At 35.4% G+C, this 20,503-nt stretch overlaps 1 protein-coding gene across 4 annotated transcripts in view; it reads left to right on the plus strand.

Moving 5' to 3' along the window:
- SCAPER (S-phase cyclin A-associated protein in the ER) overlaps nt 1-20,503 on the plus strand; it is a 398,115-nt gene that overhangs the window by 289,153 nt on the left and 88,459 nt on the right. For all 4 annotated transcript variants that reach the window (XM_004688004.2, XM_004688005.2, XM_012728648.1 and 1 more), the window contains exon 24: nt 15,919-16,042. In XM_004688004.2, coding sequence (XP_004688061.1) covers nt 15,919-16,042 — 124 coding nt within the window. The remainder of the gene's footprint in view (nt 1-15,918; nt 16,043-20,503) is intronic.

A 20,503-nucleotide genomic window follows, 5' to 3' on the forward strand; every position in this document is an offset into this window, starting at 1 on the left:
CTATTAATAGATGGGATTGAGCTATTTTACCAAAATTACACTAGTGAAGAATGGATCCATGTTTTCAGACAAAATTGGCAGTTTTGAGACTTTTTCTGAGCCCATTCTATGCAACGTCATGACCTTTCCATGTAGAAAGCTCTCAAGTAATAGTTAGCCAGTTCACCATTTTTGGCTCCCTTACCAACGTAACAGAATCTTTAACTTGAACTGATCTTGTTAAATTTTTCCTGGGACATTATTCATAATGTATTTAAGTTTCTAGGTTGCTTGCTGTTTCCTTTACACTAATGCTTTTGACAGAGGAGTGTTTTCAAATCAAAATCCATATAAACAGTTCTCTATACTGACAGTTGACTTCTATTAATACATATATCCCTTACTTTTTCAAATTGATTCATTCAGCAAATATTGTTATCAAGCTAATATCTATTAAGTGAATCCAAGTTTCTTATTTCTTTTATAGGAACAACAGTGTATTTCTATGGTGATATGTTAACGCATTAAACAATATAAAACTCATGGCCAACTCCTCTGGTGCTCTAGACACCAGTTTTAATGAAACTCTTTGATAATTCTTTGTAAATCTCATTTATCACCTACTGAGACTTGGATTTTTAAGAGAAATTATATTGCACAAATTATAGAAATTATGTTACACAAGTGCATACCTCAATACATATGTTTTCTAGACTGAAATTTCCTTCTGTAAATATACTCACTTTCCCACGTGGGTAGTTCTAGAACTCATACCAAAAAAACCTATATATAGAATTTGAAGGAGGGTAATATGATTCACTAATGAATTCAGCTCAGCTGGGATTTAGAATTAGTACATTAGAGTTAACATGAACTCTGCTGGTATGTGATATGAGATCTGTCTCTTAATATCTTATAAATTAGAGTATTTTTCTTTTCTGTGTTTTTTCAGTTGTCACATCTCTTTGATCACCTTTATTTTTTAATTAATTTCTTAGTGAAGTACCATTGTCTTATATTCTTAGATTCTTGTTAATGTTTTGGGTTTTTTATTTTTTAAAGATTTATTTATTTATGCATACAAGAACTGGGGTACAAGCTAGAGATGCAGGGGGTGAGAGGATTCAGCAACAGAGTGGGGAGTAGGACAGGCAGATCAACTGAAATACACTGATAAGGGAAATATTACATGAGACAGGCGAGGTCTGCTGCACCATGTTGGTCAGCTCCCTGGCAGGGGATTGAACTCATGCTGCAGTGGTTGCAGGTAGCTTCATAGTACTGAACTTTAACCCCATGTGCCACCAGGGAGGCCCCTCTTGTTACTATTTGGAAGTGTGGAATTACTCCCCTTTGATGTGGTTACCATATTTCTCCATCACCAGAGCACTGATAGCCCTCCATGATAATCTGTTGTTCTCTCTTCTCCCTCCCTTCTTCTCCTTTTTCCTCCTCTCCTGAATGCCTCAGATCTACTGTCAGCTTTCAGAGGTTGGTTTTAAAGTTTGTCTTTGTCTGATCCTTTGTTTGGTTTCTCTATATTCCATATACATGACATCATCCAATATTTACCTTGCTCCTTCTGGCTTATTTCTTATAGTATAATCCTTCCAGTTGCCACAAATGACATGAATTTATCCTTTTATATTGCTAAGGAGTAGCTATTCATCTATTTTGGGACCTCATGTTTCAGTATCTTGGCTATTGTGAATAGTGCTGCGACAAGCATGCAGGTTTCCTATTGAGTTAGTGTTTTTGTGTTCTTTGGGTAGATAGCCTGGAATGGAATTTCTGAATCATGTGGTAGGTCCTTCTTTAGTCTCATGAAGAACCGCCACACTGCTTTCCAGAGGGACTGGACCAGTCTACATTCCCACCAACAATGTAGAGGGTTCCTTTTTCTCAAAACTTTCTCTAGCCTTGTTTTTTGGTTTTGTTTTTATTATGGGCCAGTCTCACTAGTATGAGGTAGGTATCTCATCATGGTTTTGATTTGCATTTCCCTAATAATTGATAATGAACATTTTTTCATGTGTCTGCAGGCCATCTGTTTATCTACATGGGAGTGTGTCTATTTAGCTCTTCTGCCCACTTTTTGATTAGGTTGTTTGTTTTCTTTTTGTTAAGTTGTATCAGTTGTTTGTATATATTCAGTGTCAATCCTCTGTCAAATATATGCTGTGCAAATATTTTCTGCCATTCAATATTCTGTCTCTTTGTTTTGGTTGCTGTCTCTAAACTGTGCAAAATCTTTTCAGTTTGATGTAGTCATAGTTTATATTTTTTCTGTTTGCCTTGCGGCTAGAAATGAAGCCATAAAGATATATCTGAACTTCATGTCATGGAGTGTTTTGCCTATGTTTTCTACTACAGATGTTATGGTTTCATATCATATATTTAAGTATTTTATCCATTTTGTGTTGATTTTTGTGTATGGTATAAGATAGTAACCTAGTTTCATTCTTTTACATGTGGCATTCCAATTTTTCCAACACCGTTTATTGAAGAGGTTTTCCTTATTCCAATATATTCTTATCACCTTTGTTACAGATTAGCTGTCCATATATGTGGTTTTATTTCTGGGATATATTTTAATTCCATTAGTCTGTGTGTCTGTTTTTATCCCTATACCTTGCTGCTTGATTACTGTGGTTTATAGTATACTTTGAAACCTGGAAGTGTAATGCCATCATTTTCCCCCTATTTATCCAGGAGAGCTTTAGCTGTTCATTGTCTTTTGTGATTCCATCTAATTTTCAGTAATATTTGTTCTATTTCTTTAAAGAATGCCATTGATATTTTTATTGGAATTGTGTTGAATCTATAAATTGCTTTTGGTGGGATGGACATTTTGACAATGTTGAGTCTTCTGATCCATGAGCACAGAATAGCTTTCCATTTCTTTGTGTCTTCTAATTTTTCTTTTGTGTGTGTGTGTGTCTTCTAATTATTTTAACAATGATTTATATATATATATATAATTTTTTTTTTGCCTATGTTCTTCATGTCCTTTGTTCGGTGAGATTATAAAAGGAATGGTCTTCTTAATTTATTCTATCTCACTGTTAGCATACAGAAATGCACTGAGTTTTGTGTGTTGATTCTGTAGCTTGCCTAACTTTGCTGAACTGGTTTATTGTTTTGTTTTATCCATGGAATTTTGATGGTTTTCTCTGTTTATTTTCATATCATCTGCACAAATAACAATAGCTTTACTTCTTTCCCCATTTGGATTCCTTTTATAGCTTCTGCTTACTTAGTTGCTCTAGCAAGGCTTTCTAATAATGTGTTAAATAGTAACGGTGAGAGTGTTGTGAACATCCTTGTCCTATACCAGATCTTAGTGGGTAGGCTTTCTGTTTTTTCAACATTGGGAGTAGTATAGCTCTGGGTTTGTTACTTATTATTTTTGTAAGTTACATTCCATTTACTACCAGTTTTTCAAGGTTTTCATTTAAGGTGAGGCTGAATCTTATAAAATTATTTCTCAGCATCTATTTCTGTTAACTCTATCGCTTTTATTTTCTCTTTTATAGATGTAGTGAATTACATTGATTGATTTTCAGTTGTTGAACCATCCTTTGTTCCTGGTAATGATGTGATCATGATGTATTATCCTTTTAATACATTGTTAGATTCAGTTTGTGAAGATCTTATTAAGATTTTTGCATCTGTGTTCACTAAGGAGATTAGTCTACAGTTTACTTTCTATGTGTTGTTTTTGGGAGGCTTTTTGGTATTAGTAATGTTGGCCTCATAAAAAGTGCTAGAAAATATTTCTTCTTTCTCAATTTTTTTGAAAGAGTCTGAACACAGTATTAGTTTGACTTTGAAAGATGTATAGAATTCACTTGTGAAACCATCTAGTCCTAGACTTTTGTTTTCTAGGAGTGCTCCTATTTCATTTTCTTTCTTTTTTGCTTCCTAAAAGTGTTTCTGTTTCTTTCCTATTTAGTCTTGGATGATTGTATAATTCTAAGAATCTCTCCATTTCGCTTAGGTTATTGAATGTGTTTGCATGTAAATGTTCTCTGTTCCTTTTTGTCTCCCATCCCTTTCTGGAATGCCCTTCCTCATGGTATAGGATAGTTCATGAAGTATACATTCTCTCTTTGTTTCTCTTTTTCTTATTCTGCCTTGCTTCTTCCTGGACACTACAGACCAACACAAAGATCACTTTAATATTTCATCTTCTCTTTTAGTCTCTTTTTTATCCTCCAACTCCTTTATTTCCTTCTTGGTGGTATCATTTTTGATCTTTTATTCTATGTTGTTTCTCAGGACATTTATTTGGTTTTGTAAATTTTCTTGTATATCCTTGCTCTGCTTTCCTGTACCTTTTCTGAATTCTTTTTAATTTCTTTGTGACCCAAGCCAGAATTCTTTATCTGATAGGAGGACCAATCCTTCATGTCTTTGTGGTTGGTTTCTGGGGATGCATTCTCCTTTGGTGGTATTATATTCCCCTTTGTATTTCTGTGGCCATATATTGTTATTCTTTCTGCCAGTTTCTTTTCTGAGGACCTTATTGTGCATTTTGCATCTGTTAGTCATGTCTCTACACTTGTGCTGCTCAGCCAGCCATTCACCAGTGGGGTGACTGGTGATTACTGCTGTTGTAGGGTCCTCTGTGACCCAGAGTGAGGCCTACACTAGTTACCTAAGGTTGGGATTGCTCCTAGAGGGTAATTGGGGGTTGCTGTGGTTGGGTGAGACCTGTGCAGCTCAGGATGGGTGTGTGCTGGTTCCTGAGGCACTAGTGGGTAGACCCATGGTTGGGGATGCTCCCTGGAGGGTGGCTGAGGGTTGCCTGTGGTGGGCAAATTCTGGTATGGAATTCAGTCATTCAACACACATTGACCATATATACTTAGCACTTTATTTAGTATTGTGGCTATAAGTAAGCAACAGAACCTTTGCAAAAGGAGTTGTTCTCCATCCTGAAAACACATGTGGCATTACCAGATATACAAGAATGATAAACTGGCTTTTAAATACATTACATTTATTTAACAGTCTCTGGCATGTCTACACCAGCGATCACATTGTGTAAATGAAGAAACTAAGGCTTTAAAAGAGTGAATATTTTCTTCCTCAGTCATCAGATTGATAAATAAGATGCTATTCTAGTTTTCTTCCTTCTGTGCCTTAACTACCTGCTTGGTTTCATCAGAGAACCATATAGTCTATAGGTATTTGATAAATTTTCCTCTGTGCTGAGACATAGGATTTTTGTCTTCAAAGAATTTCCACCATGATTGGGAAAATATGGCTAAACAATATCACTTTACATGACCCAAGAAATTAAATTATTGAAGGCTTAAGGAGGAAATGTTCCTTAGTTAAAAGCCTGAGTCTGTGTTTGTTGGTTCTCTTACGCACTTTATAGAGAGATAGTAGCTGTGCTATTGGTTCTGAATTGTGAAATTGTGAACATTTAACTTCCACTGCTTTAAAAATAATAAAATGTTTCATTGCTCTCATGAAAACTTTGTCATCATTCCTGTAGTTCTTGGGCATGGAAGTTATTTTATTTAGTTTTTTACTTGTGGCGTGAGAGGTACTGTTTCTTTGGTAAGTTTCGTGTTTTTCGTTTTGGTTTTTTTGGTAGTAGCTTTTTGGTATGGACACAGAAAATGGTTCTGAAAGCATTTTTCCCACCTACCAGGCAGGGGACAGAGAAATTGATAGAATTTAGGAAGGTGAAAACTACTACTTGAATGTAGGAGACAATGTTCAGGGGACACATAACAGTGGTGTCTAGAAAAGAAATTTGTTTCCATGTTGCTTTAAAATTTACCCTTTCAGAACTTAAGTCAGGTGGCAGATACAGAATACATTCAATGCAGGATTCACTTCCTATGAGTACCACATGTGGATATGCTAAGATCAGAACCTAAGATAAGTGTCTCACCTCATGTATATGCTGCATCACAGGCCGTCAATAAATGTTAGCAAAGTGGTATTTACCAATGTGGGTGAAATTTCGAATACAATCCATTGCTAATAAACAATTCCTCATTTCTAGATGGGACTATTTTAACATAATATTAGATATGTATTCTTAAATTGGGCTTACCAAAAGTAAATAACTCTCCCTAATACAAAACTCTCCCTAAAACGAAAATGTTCAGCAAGATAATTAGCTATAGTGATTGATAAATCACTTCTCCATTTGATATATTGAGGTATTTTGTTTATGTCTCAAAAGGCTACACAGAGATGGCTACAGTTGACAGCTGTTGTGCCACTAATAAGATTAAAGTAAAGAAATTAGTTGTGTCGACTTTAATCTGCTATTTAACACTGCAAACCACCTGGGGTCTTCAGAGCCAACTTGTTTAATTGTGAATTTAAAATTATATAATCAGATCCTCCTTAAAAACATATCAAAAAGACTTGCTAATCATAACTCTCTTATATATTAACAAATTTATATTAACATTAAAAATAGTGCTTTTGCACTAGAGTTTAAAATTAATGTATTAATTTGATGCTCTTCCTACATTTTTAAATGTGTTATTGTAATCTTTGAAACATAATACCTTCTCAGTGGGAGGTTAATTTAGCAACTATAGAAAGTCTAATTAAGTTGGTGCTTATGAGAGAGAGAAATTCAGAAGTGTCTATGTGGAATAATTAGTCCATTCTACTTGTACCAAATTGACTAAAAGTAAACAAAAACCTTGAAATACATCTAGTTTAAGATTTCTAACTCTTTGCTTTGAAATATCACTGTATTTGGAAAATCATTTCATTTAAAAATTAATTTGGGCCCTCCCTGGTGACACAGTGGATTGAAGCACAGCACTAAGAAGCTAAATTCACTTCAGCATGAGTTTGATCCCCACCCTGCCTGGAGGTGACCCACATGGCGCAGCAGACCTCTCCTTGCCCACCCGCTGTTCCCCTCAGCAGTGTACTTCCTCAGTTGGCCTGTTCTGCTCCCCATGCTGTCTCTGGTGAATCCTCTCACTGCCTCTGCACCTCTGGTCTGTACCCCAGTTCTATATGCATAAATAAACAAATCTTGAAAAATATTAATTTTGGTGTTATTAAAATGTTGCAATGATATGCAATATAATAATTATTTGTTTTTGTTACATTAAGTTTTGATGCAAAGTAAAATGTAGGCTGCTTATAATTTATACCCCCACAATGAAGATTGATTGTTCAACGCCTCCCATGAAAATCCCTATCTTAAATTTATTTTTCCTGGATGTTGACTCCATTATTCCCACGCGCCACCAGGAAGTATGGAACAAGAGACAAGGAAGTTAGTAAGAGTTTGCAGTAGTCATCCCAGTGCCCGTGGGAGAAATTTTTTTTGCATATCTTATTGATCCAAATGTCCCCAACGTCCACTGCAAAAGCAACCTCTCAAGTCCTGTCAGAAGTCTGCATTCTCTGTGGCTACAAAAAATATATATATATATATATTCAAAACTGAATAATTTCTTCCTTTTTAAATAATTTGTATCATTCTATCTACAAGTTTCTTGCTTAGACTTATTTTTCTAATTTTTCTATTTATTATCTTCTAGTTTCATCAGTAAAGTAACATCTTAAAATTGACATATAAAATAAAAGATTGACATGCATAAGAATGCATAAGACCATATATATACAGGACTTCCTGAAAATATTCAAGTTCTGTATTTCAATATTTTTCTTTACTTTTATTTAATATATTTAACGCTGATTTTTATGATAGATCTAAAATCTGTTTGCTTAACGTATCTAAGGAACATCATTAAAAAGAGATTCCATTGTAAAAACTTCTCTCTTGCCATAATTAAATCTTTATGAGCAAAATCAGATATATTTTTTCTGTTAATAATCTATACATATTCCATGTCATTTTATAAATTGAAGTTCATTTGTTTAATAATATACACTAGTGTTTTTCTGCTTTCTGCAGAGATGAACTAAGGCATGGATGTGACACTATCATTTGTGTTTGCAAAGGAGAACTGATTTTACTTATTTTAATATGTTAAGCAGAGCTTTTCACATGTTTTCTAAACTAGGCAGTGTGATTTCTAGTCCTCTTTTGAATGAGGAAGAAAGTGTATATTCATTCTTTCTGTCAGTTCCTGTTAGTGTTTGGGGGGCTTTGTATAAGCATAGAATAAAAGTTAATGGGTATGCAAAACCCTTGAGTAGATATTTCACCCAAGAAGAGGTACAGGGAGCAAATATTGTTTGGAAAGATGTTTCTCATTATTAGGAAATGCAAATTACTACCACAGTGAGATAATTCATCAAATCTATTAGAATTGCTTAAAAAATGAAATTTGATAATCTGAAGTGCTGGTAAACATACAAGTAGTTGGGAGCCTTCCTTGTGGCCTAGTAATAGTTAGGTCTCAGTGCTATCTCCACATGGCCTGAGTTCAACTCCTGGTCAGGAGTCTGACCCATTTATGGTGCAGCAGACCTCTCCTATCTTGTCTGCTGCTCCCTTCAGCCGTGTATTTGGCAAATCCACATGGTTTGCTCCCTAACTCTGTCTCTGGTAAATTCTCTCACTGCCCCCCACCCTGCACCTCTGGCCTACGCCCCGGCTCCTGTTTGCAAAAATAAATAGATCTTTTTTAAAACTCTTATACTGAAGATAGCAGTGCAAAATGGTACTTCAGCCTTGGAAAATAGTGTGTAAATTTTTCATAAACATGTGATCCAGCATGTCTAGACAATTTGCCCTGGAAAATATATATATATATATATATATATATATATTTGTGGGCCCTCCTGGTGGTAGAACAGGTTAGGACGCAGCATTGCAAGCTAGCCGCAGCTGCTTCAGTGCAAGTTCCATCCCCAGCCCTAGAGGTGATCCACATGGTGCAGCAGATCTCTCCTGACTCACTCACTGCTCCCCTCAACAGTGTACTTCATCAGTCGGCCTGTTCTACTCCCCACTCTATCTCTGGTGAATCCTGTCACCGCCTCTGCACCTCTGGCCTGTACCCCAGTTCTGTATGTCTAAATAAATAAATAAATATTTACACACACACACTTATATATTCTCATCAAAGTTATAAATGAATGTTCATAGCAGCTTTATCTGTTATTGTCCTGAACTAGAAACATCCAAATATTCTTCAACTGGTGAGTGAATAAACACCTACAAGTGTACAAGTATCCATGTGCTGAAATACTACTCAGAAATAAAAAGCAACAATAAAAGAAATGCACTATATCTCAAACATGTTGCTCCAGGTGAAAGAAGACATACTCAAGTGGTGACATATGAAATTATTCCATTTATATGACATTCTGAAAAAGGCTACTTGAAAAGTATCAGAGAATGAGTGAGAGACAAGTTGACTAGGAAGGTGCTACCCATGGATTTGGAGAGGTGGTAGTTTTTAGTAATGGTGCTTTCACAACTGAATGCAATTTCAAAACTATACACCAAAAGGAGTGAGTATTAACTGTATATAAATTATACTTCAATTTTAAAATTGCATATTGCGAGAACAAAAAGTACATGATATATAAAAGAAAAGAAAATTTATCATCAACCTTTCATGACTGTATTTTATTTCAGGAGAAAATAGAGTGCCATTCTTAACATACTCCATAAAAGAAAATATAGGCCATGCAAAATTAATTTTATCCAGAAAAATTAATTTTCCATTAAAAAGACACACACATATCTTATCAACATGCAAGAACTTGGAATATATGCCCACAGACTTTCCTCAGGTTGAGAACAAACTTCAGACAAACAAATCATGACAGGTGCATTAACATGCATACTCATGAGCAGTGAACATATAATTATAGCACTGGCTAAAGGAAATTAAGAGGAAGCATATATAACATGAAACAACTGTGTTCTGAAAACATAACTAGTGTTTTCTCACTGAAGATGAGGAAGGTTATGGTATGTGCCACAATATGTCAATTAACTCGTGCTCATGCCTACTAGTAGTGCTTCTTCAAATCTGTATTGTAATATTGCATAAGGCAAATGAATAATTAGGAGTATTCTAATTCTGTCATCCTCAGTGCTCTTGAGGACCAGGATTTGTAGTGTCCAAAAAAAGAAGAGACTATTACATAGAATTTAAAGGGAAAACAAAGGCCATTAGTCCTGAAGGTGAAACTAAAATGTTAATAGTATGTCACAAATATTAACTTTGACTAGGGGGGTATGGTTACTACGGTTATTATTCTGAGTACCTAAAAAGTGGAAGTGTGGGAAATGTGACAAATTATTTTCCACAGTTGTCCATGTTTGTGTATTCAGCTTGAAACAAGGAAGACATTTGTCCCTTCCTTAGACATGTGTGTGCTCAGCCACCTTTGTGCTACACATGATAAGAGCCCTGAGAAGGATGATTCATTCTGGGACTTAACATCAAAGGGGCTTAGTCCGTTGTTTCATGAGTTAGAGTTTTCAGTGGTTTGACATGAGTCTGTCTTCAGCGTTACACAGCTTTCAAGCCTACAGAGAGATCCCACCCTGTGGGGGCCACTCTCTAGGAGGGTTCAGTTAGGTCATTAGAATTCCAACTGCAGTTAGATTGTCCTAGTTATAGAAGTAATACAAGAACCTTCTAGTTATTTTTCATATCTTAAAAAGTTATCTTAGTTTGGAATTTTTTAAAGATAAAGCATAGCTTGTGAATACCAGTGCCTATAAATTGTATATCACTTTTTAACTAACTGCCTTGTGCAAACCAAGCATGTTTAATAATTGTGATGTGTCCCAGGACTCTGGTTTTAAGTACTCATTTCTTCCCTGAGGAACTGATATAATCCCCAATCTGTGTTTCTGGGTCAGTCTAAATTATCTTCTTTAAACTAATTCTATTTGCTAACCACCCTCTGTATTTTGTGAAGATCTCTCCTTTTCAATACTCATCTGCATCAGGCCAATCCCATTTTTATATGAGGACAAAACAGTAATTTAAGAAAACTCCAAGATATTCTTTGTGACTGTATTGATATGACTATACTTCCTGTGCTTCCTTGGCACAGAATTTTCTTCTGCAGGAAGTAAATTATATAGCATTTATTAAATACTTAATGCAATACCAAAGCATTCTACAAATTATGATATGTATCAGGGCTCCGGTTTTAAAATGCACGACAGTTGTTTTAAAAAATCTGCTCTCTTGACTCCAGTGTAAAACAGTGGATTTTGGTGATGAGTGTTTTCTGAAAAGTCTTCAGTTATATTATCAAATCCTTTTCAGTTTTAACCACCTGGGACTTTTCTATATAACTGCATAGCAACCGAGGGACAACTTTCACTGTCTGAGGCATGCTGGGCTTGTGTTCTCTTATTCTATTTGTGGTATGTAAATATGTTCCTGTATTTATTGCCAGTTTTGTGATGCCTTTTCTTTCCTCCAGTTTTCAGGGAAGGCGTTTTCAGTGAGAAGACTTACTGATAGAAGAAGCACTCGTGTAGTCATGATTACTTGGGGTAGAGAGCCTTTATCTCAAGCCAACCACAGTGTATTTTGACAGAACAGACAGATTTTAATGTATTCTCAGAAGATACTTTTAAAATCTGAGGCTTTCTGTTTGATGTTAAAAAGTGCTTCCAGTCATTTGAGTCTTAAATTACAGGGAAAGCAACTTCAGCAGACCACCCAAGCTGGGTTCAAAGAGGTGATCTTTTTAAGACAGGTGTTCTTCAAATAGAGGTTGTCTTTCAAACAAGTTTTACTGAGTGAACAAGTTTTCTTGACCCTGAGATTTTCAGTCCCCCTACCCTTTTTCTTGTGAAAAAGTACTTTCTTTGTGGAAGTTTCTCAAGAGATGTTTAGAACATGACATGATACACCCTTTACCAGTAAATGTGTTTTCTTTAAGGTAAAACACAGAGGACCTTAGCACAAATTCAGATATTGCATGTTGTTTGCTTTCTACGTAAATTTAGTACTTACAGGTTATTGAAAAAGTTCTATACCTGTAGAACTTTCTAAACCTGTAGGGATTTTATGTTAAAAAAAAAAAAGCTAGATATTAAAAATTATAGATCAAAACCAAAGAGAAAATGTTAATATAGAGCTGTAGGTGTCATACATCATTCTGAATGTAATATCCCCATTTTTGTAGTTTTCAGGTACCTGTAATTTTGTATGTTAATCATACTAAGGGGATGATTTGTTCAGTGCAGCTTTTATGAATATAGGTTGTACTGGGTACATATCCTCTATCTGCAGTTGGATATATACCTTGTCTACAGAGTTCCCAACATATAAGGTGGCCCTCCATTATAGAATTTGAGAATGCCAAGTGTTTGTACTTCCCAGTCTTTATCATATCTGGGATACAGACATGTGACTATTCCTCACAACCCAGCATGCTTATTCCAAACGTTTGTACAGATATTAATATGGTAAGGCAAAGCAAAAGGACATCCAAAACTATTCTTTTGACAGGTAGATGAAGCCACATTAGTGTCCAAAGCCATATTCTTAGTTCAAGCTGCAGTATATGGTCCTAGGAGTTTTTTCAAAGTCACACTTTGATGGTGTGTGACTTAGTATTTGTCCAGGCAATGGAACTTAGACACTGTGTTTTCGAAATCCCATGCTATGCCCAATAGTCTTCCAGTTTCCTTTCTTTTTAGATTAACAGGAGTTTTCTTTCTATCATTTGCAACTAAGAACTCTTGATTATTAATTGCATTATTTATAATATTGACAATAATAAGGGATTAGTTGAAATTATATGTTCATACAGAAACATATGTTCTGCCTTTTTAAAATCATGCAGTATTTCTCAGATTGTCAGAAAAGGAATTCAGAATAAGACATTAGATGTTTATAAAATTGTTGAAAGAGATTCTAGGCCACTATGTTGTCTCCAGAACAAATATTAGATGTGTCCACTGGGGACGCTGCTCCTTATGAGGCTGATCTGTTAGAAAAGAAATAAGCTGATGCTACAGTGTCTCTCGTATCCAGAGAACCAAGAATGGATACTTGACGCTACAGATCAGAGACTGGGAAATGAAATCAAGCACAAGTCACCCCACTTGTTCTTTAAATATGGACACTGGAAATTGGAACCTGGAATGCTGTTTCCTCATATTTTCAAAACTTGCCTAATAGTAGCCAAAACCAAGAGCCAAAGAAAGGTAGCTTGTAAAGTTTACCCTTCAATCACCAAATTTTGTGTATTATTTGTTTAGGGGGGTAACTTCTTATACATGCAAAGACTACCTCTGGAAGAATACATAAGCTAGTAACACCTTCCTTGGTGAGCCCTTTCTCATGCCCGTTATACTGTAGCTCATTCCTGATCAAAAAAGTGACTTTTAACTGTCACACCTCAGTAGTTATTGCTGTATTCCAGAGAAACACTCTGTAAAAATTTTAAGGTTGGCCCTCCCTGGTGGCGCAGCGGGTTAAAGCACTGCACTGAGAAGCTAAAGCCACTTCAGCATGAGTTCGATTCCCGCCTGCCCCGGAGGTGACCACATGGTGTGGCAGACCTCTCCTGACCCGCCCGCTGCTCCCCTCAGCAGTGTACTTCATCGATCTGCCTGTTCTGCTCCCCACTCTGTCTCTGGTGAAGCCTCTCACCGCCTCTGAGCCTCTGGCCTGTACCCCAGTTCTGTATGAATAAATAAATAAATCTTTAAAAAAAAAAAAAGATTTTAAGGTGTTTGAGACTCAGGAACATAGTAGGTCTTAGGTCCCTGCCTCCTGCCCCCAACTGATTTTATCTTTCTGTAGTTTAAACTTCTTATAAGAAAGAATTTTGAAGCTTCTTTTAAAGAATGAAGATCAGAGTTAAATAAAAATATTAAGTGTCATAGAGAATTGTTCATTATATATTTGTCAAGTGAACATATATTTTAAGAATTGGGAAAAAAGACTGGAAATACAAATGCCAAATTATCTCTTAGCAAATTTTTACTGTTCCTTGGTGTCGCTTTCCAAAATTTACTACAATTATTTTTATAATCATAAATACATGTTTATTAAATTTTTCAGAAGCACTTGCAAAATCTGGATATGTTACCTAATAAATTAAATGGTGCTGATTTGCATTTTTGAATGATTTGCTAGGAGAAAGTTCCAACCGTTGTATCATAAATGGGTTACATATGAGCAACCTTTTGTGTTGTCCTCAAGGACTGAGTGACACCAAACACAGTTAAGGCACCTTCTGGTTCCCTTCAACTGAAGAATCTTTTCATTGTCTATGTCATTTTATCATGAAGAACTTTGAAGAGTACTGCATTTCATTATTCTGGAAAAACTAGCTTCTTCTGCAGCATGCTTTAATTTGATTCAACTTATTAACATTTTATTTGTACCTTATTCATAACAAGAATAATGAAACTAATAACCCTAATAAATTAAATATTTAACTATGTGCCAGGTATTATTGTCCCAGCTTTACAGGTGAGAAAATGGAAGCTATGGTGTTAAATTCGTAACTTGCTCAGTTATGAAATCACAGGTTTGGGATTCTAACATAGGTGTATCTTATTCTATTTTGTGGCCAATTTTCAAAAACAATTATGAACTACCAATTGTTACATGAGATACAACTATATCAGAAATAGGTGATTACAACAGGCACTTTCTAGGCCATTCTTTCCCAGTAGAAGTCACTTCCAGGAGGAAAATGTTTTGCTTATCTTCTCCACTTGGCACAGTACCTGGAAAATCATAGATACTTAGATGTTTGTTGAATGACTGAGTCCTTCAATCTGTGATACTTAATTCTGGCTATATATCAAAATTGCCCATAGAGCTTTTGAAACATGAAAATGTCTAGTAAAACTATTTCTTCCCCTACTAGCATCTCCAGGGAAGAACTCAATATCTATTTTTAAATATCTGCGGGTGATTCTAATGTCCAGTCAAGCTATTGAGCCATTATTCTAAGGATATGGTTCTCAGACTTGAGAGTGCATCAGAGTTATCGACAGGGTTTGTTAAAAAAAAAAATAATAGGCCCTCCCTGGTGGTGCAGCGGGTTAAAGCACTGCACTAAGAAGCTGAAACCACTTCCGCATGAGTTCGATTCCCGCCTGCCCCGGAGGTGACCACATGGCGCGGCAGACCTCTCCTGACCCGCCCGCTGCTCCCCTCAGCAGTGTACTTCATTGATCTGCCTGTTCTGCTCACCACTTTCTGGTGAAGTCTTTCACCACCCCTGAGTCTCTGGCTTGTACCCCAGTTCTGTAAGCACAAATAAATAAATCTTTAAAAAATAATAATAATAATAATAATGGGACCTACAGGGATCCTATTTAGTAACTTTGGTGTAGAACGTGAGATTTGAATTTCTAAAATGTTTTTGTGATACCTAGATTGCACTTTATAAATTCTCTGAATAATGGCATACATTTTCTTAAGCCCTCTGAGGATAGCATTTCTTTGGGCCAAGTTTGATCTTAGACCACTGCACTGCCTAGTCACTCCTCTGTGAACACTGTGGCTCATGTCCATCCACACAGCATCTAAGCAGATGAGGTGGTCACACTGCAGAACTCAGAGTAATCACAGGCAGAGCCTCCATCTTTTCCACATGGGTTCTCCCTTCTTTAGTCATTTGGCTCAGGATTGAACTAAGAGATCTGGCAACAGGAGCTTTGACTGAGCTTTTCTGGGCTCAGTCAAAGAATTCTAGACCCCCCCCAATCTCCTGGATCTAATCTTATATTATTATGACATTATCAGATAGACTGGTAAATGCATTTGCATTGCTCTGCAACTTAGAACTTAATAAGTGGTATTAGGTGCTAATGAGCATTGGACCTTGGGTAAAATTATAAACTTTTATACCTCGCAGATGGGCCTGGCACCTAGTAATATTTGGCTTTGCTTTTTAGAATGACTTCTATCCCATGACTGTTGTTTTCCTACCACTCTTTTAATGTACTTTAAATTGTTTAGAGAAGAGCTGCTTGAGTTCTTATAAATGGTGTTTCTCTCCTTCTATTAGGTCACTCTGCAACGCAATCAATGTTTACAACCTCACCTGCAATAACTGTTCAGAAAACTGCACCAATGTTCTGTTTAGTAACAAGATTACCTTCTTAATGGACCTCCTGATACACCAGTTGACGGTATGTAATATTGTTGCTTCGACTTAAAAGCAGTTAAGATTTGACAAATATTCCCCATGGAGAAAACTTTAAAAATTCAGTTTATTCTTCAGATTAAATATATATGAAGATGATCGGGAGTGTAAAACAAAGACTGGCAGAGAAACCTCTTAATTTGAAAAAAAAAAAAAAGATCATATTGGAGTCTCCTTACTTAATACTTAATAGAGGGTGTACTTGTAACACTTGCCAGGATCACAAATTTCTGTGCTTAGTCTGGGATTTGAAACCAACTGGAATTAAAGACCAGCTCTGAGGCCACAAGAATGAGTGTAAAGAAGGGAAGCCAGGAAAGACCCAGCACCTCCATTGCCATCTGAATTGAAAGGGTAAATTTAAAAAATACTTTTTGATGGCCATTAATATTAATTTTTTTCAAAAGCAAGAAACCCCTCTGTTAAAAAGACACACTTCTGTTATACTTTTGGAATGGGAACAGCAGCCAATTGTAACCTGAAATTTTACTTCAGTTCACAGATGTTGAGAAAGGTAAGCTATAATATCCAAAAGTTTAGGTCTATCAACTGCAGTCTCCAGAACAGAGCCCTGGGGCCAGAAGTTTCCTGGTGAAATTTCTGAGCCCCTGAGGTATTGGCACAAAATCTTTCTCAAGCTGCAAGTTTACAACACAGGAGATTTTTTTTTTTCCAGAACTGATTTACTTTTACTTCATATAATTCTAATAGCTCTTCCTAAAGCTTTTGCTCTCCCTCCTAGTCTATCTGATTAGTTTTGTAGAATGTTGCTCAGGAAGAATGGCAGTTTCCATGAAGCCTCCAGCCTTATTTTTCCCCTAAATCCAGGTTAGATATTTTTATTTACTCCAAAGACATTGCAAATCTTTAATAGAATTGACCACATTGAACAGTTCAAACAAGCTGTACTATAATTAACTGTTATCCTTTTCTCCTCACTCTCCCCAAGATCCTAATACGGGGCCTGAGACTCAGTAGATCCAGTGCATCTTTGATAAATGTATAACTGAAAATGGATCCCCTTTTATCTCAAGCTAAAAATCAGAAAGGGAATTTCTTAGCAGCTGCTATACTGATGATAAAGAATAATAGCAAGAGAATAAAGACTCAGAACTATTATCCTTTATGACAGCAGCTGTTTTTAGTGATGAAACTGAACCATCACTTGAAGGCAGATTTTTATATGATTTAAAATATGGGTAAAACATTATAATAAAATATTCTTTCAGAAATAGTTGAAAGGCAGGAACAAGGGAAAAAGACAATATTTATTGTATGACCTGATATTTTATGCATTTTAATAGGTATTACCTCATTTAATTTTTTTAAGCATAAAATCACTTTATCATTTATCTAGTCAACATAGATAGTAGGTCACAGAGCCAGCAATCATACTTCTGTTTGGCAAACCCAAGTCAGGGACATTCTATACAATAACTAACTGATAGCTTTCACAAAAAATGTATCAAGATCAGGAAAGATTGGAGAATGGTCACATCAGAGGACACTAAGAAGATTTGATATTATTTGAAAGTAATGAGAGATCCTATACCAGAGAAAGGGCATTGTTGGGATATTATTTAATTCCAATAAGGTAGCTTGTTCAGTGTTAATTTTACACTTTCATTAATTATGGTAGTGTTTTATAAGATGTTGCTTTAAGGATACTAGGTTAAGCGAATGCTACTATTTTTGCAACCTGTTCAAAATTATTTCAAAACAATAGGTGAAATATTAAAATATAAACCACTTGCTTTCCCAGTGTCCCATGCACATAATATGGAAGCTTTTACTCCATGAAATGTATCTGTGTGGTAATAATGGTGAAAGAAGAATCATTAGTGTACTTTGAACAGAACAAGTAATGAAAGAGAATAATATTTGAAATAAAGGAATTCTGATCAAACACTTTTATTGAGATACCTCATATGAGGTAGTATATTTTATATTTTCAGTTAATAATAGTTGTTTTGTATTCCAGTTCCAGAGTAGCTTGGGATATGATGCCAGCAATTCAGGAAGTCCCTGTTTAGGATTGGGGTAGGTCTGTAGATTGAATATAGTAAGTGGTGTAGTGGTATTCTCTACTGAGATAGACACCATAGGGAGAAAATTACTACCTCCTGAAAAAAGAAACCAATAAGCGTCTCTAATTGACAGATTGCACACACACACACCAAAGAGTGCATCCCTTACCAAAAGATTTCAGAGGTTCCCAGACTTACTAGCCAAGTTAGATGATTTCTTCCTCTCTTCCTTTTTATAGTCATTATATAAAAACTTATTTTTCTATATGTGTAGATCTTAACACAGAGTTATCAAACACATAGAGAAACAAGCTTTTTAGTTTGATACCCTCCCAGCTGTTTATCTTTTCCTTTTTTTTTTTTTTTTGCTTCGGGAGATGAGTTTTTAAAGATGTTTCTGAGATGTATGCCATGGATTGTTTTGCCTCTTTTCTTCTGTGTATTGTGTGGTTTCAGGTCTTATATTCAGTATCCATTTTTTATCCATTTTTAGTAGATCTTTGTATATGATGTGAGATAGTATTCTTGTTTCATTCATTTGCATGTAGTGGTTCAGTTTTCCCAGCACCATTTATTGAAGGGACTGTCCTAGTTCATAAATAGCCTTTGCTCCTTTTTCATAGATTAGATGTCTATATATGTTTGGCTTTCTGGATTTCCAATTTGATTTCATTGGTCTGCATGTTCCGTTACCATGCTGGTTTAGTTTTATGGCTTTGTAGTAAGGTTTGAAGTCTGGGAGTGTAATACTTCCATTTTTTCCTTTTTTCTAGTCAGAAACACTTTGGCTATTCAAGGGTTTTTATGTGGTTCTGTATAAAATTTGTCATTATTCTATTTATAAAAATGTCATTGAGATTTTTATTGGAATTGCATCAAATCTTCAAATTGCTTTTGGTAGGATGGTCATTTTGTTAATTATTTCAATCCATAAGCAGGGAATGTCCTTGCATTTTTTGGTATCTTCTATTTCTTTTATCAATGTTTCATACTTTTCTTTGTATCGGTCTTTCATCTTCTTTGTGAGGTTTATTCCCAGGTATTTAATTTTCTTGATACAATTGTGAATTGGATGGTTTTCTTGATTTTTTTTTCTTCAGATAGATTGTTTGCATAGGATGGCTACTTATTTTTGTGTGTTGATTTTATATATTACATTGTTTTTTTACATTATTCTTCATCTTGTACATTTTCTCATCTTGATTAATCTCCATGGACTTCCCACCACCAGTTCACCCATGTGCCATCACCATAGTCTTGTTCTCTCTTCCCACCCCAGTTTTGATGCTGTTCTCCTCTCCACCCCTATAGAATGTCTCTGGTTTATAGTTTGTTCATTTTTAGATGACTAGTTCAAGAAATGTGGTACATATATACTATAGAATATTACTCAGCAATCAAAAAAGATAAACTCATGCCATTTGCAGCAACATGGGTGGAGCTGGAAGGGCTCATGCTTATTGAAATAAGCCAGAAAGAAAAAGAAAAATACCAGATGGTTTCACTCATAACTGGAGTGTAAGGGATCAGATGGGGAAACAAAAAAGCAATTGTAATAAACTGGTTTATTGTTTTAATATGGTTCTCTATATATGTATTATTATATCATCTGCAAATAGTGATAGTTTGACTTCTTCTTTCCCTATTGGGATTTGTATGTCTTTCTCTTGCCTAATTGCTCTAGCTAGGATTTCTAGTATTATATTGAAAAGCAGTGGTGAGAATAAACATCCTTATCTTGTCCCAGACCTTAAATAATTTCTCACTATTAAGAATAATATTGACTACATGTTTATCATATATGGTTTTTATTATGTCGAGGTATGTTCCTTCTATTCCAAGAATTTCCAAGGCCTTCATCATAAATGAATGTTGGACTTTATCAAATGCTTTCTCAGCCTCTACTGATATGATCATATGGTTTTTGTTCTGCCTTTCATTGATGTAGTGTTATGTTATTTGATTTTCAGATGTAAACCATACTTTTGTCCCTGGTATAACCCCATGTGGTCATGAGGTATCATCATTTCAATGCATTATTATATTCAGTTTTCTAGGATTTTGTTGAATATTTTTACATCTATGTTCATTAGGGATATTGGTCTATAGTTTTCTCTTTTTGTACTGTGTTTGTTTAGTTTTGTTACTAGTATAATGTTGGCTTTTTTAAATGTACTTGTTATTTCTTCTTTCTCAATTTTTTGCCAGGGTTTTTGTAGATTAGGCGCCAGTTCATCTTTGAACATTGGGTAGAATTCATTTGTGAAACCATTTGGACCTGGGCCTTTGTTTTTGGGAGACCTTTGATTGCTGTTTCAATTTAATTTCTTTTAATTGGTTTGTTTAGGTTTTCTATCTCATCTTTATTCAGATTTGGATGATTATATAATTTTTTTTTTTTTTTTTTTTTTTTAAGATTT

This window comes from Condylura cristata, unplaced genomic scaffold (genome assembly GCF_000260355.1).
Source record: "Condylura cristata isolate star-nosed mole 26May11 unplaced genomic scaffold, ConCri1.0 scaffold00023, whole genome shotgun sequence".
Classification (NCBI taxonomy): domain Eukaryota; kingdom Metazoa; phylum Chordata; class Mammalia; order Eulipotyphla; family Talpidae; genus Condylura; species Condylura cristata.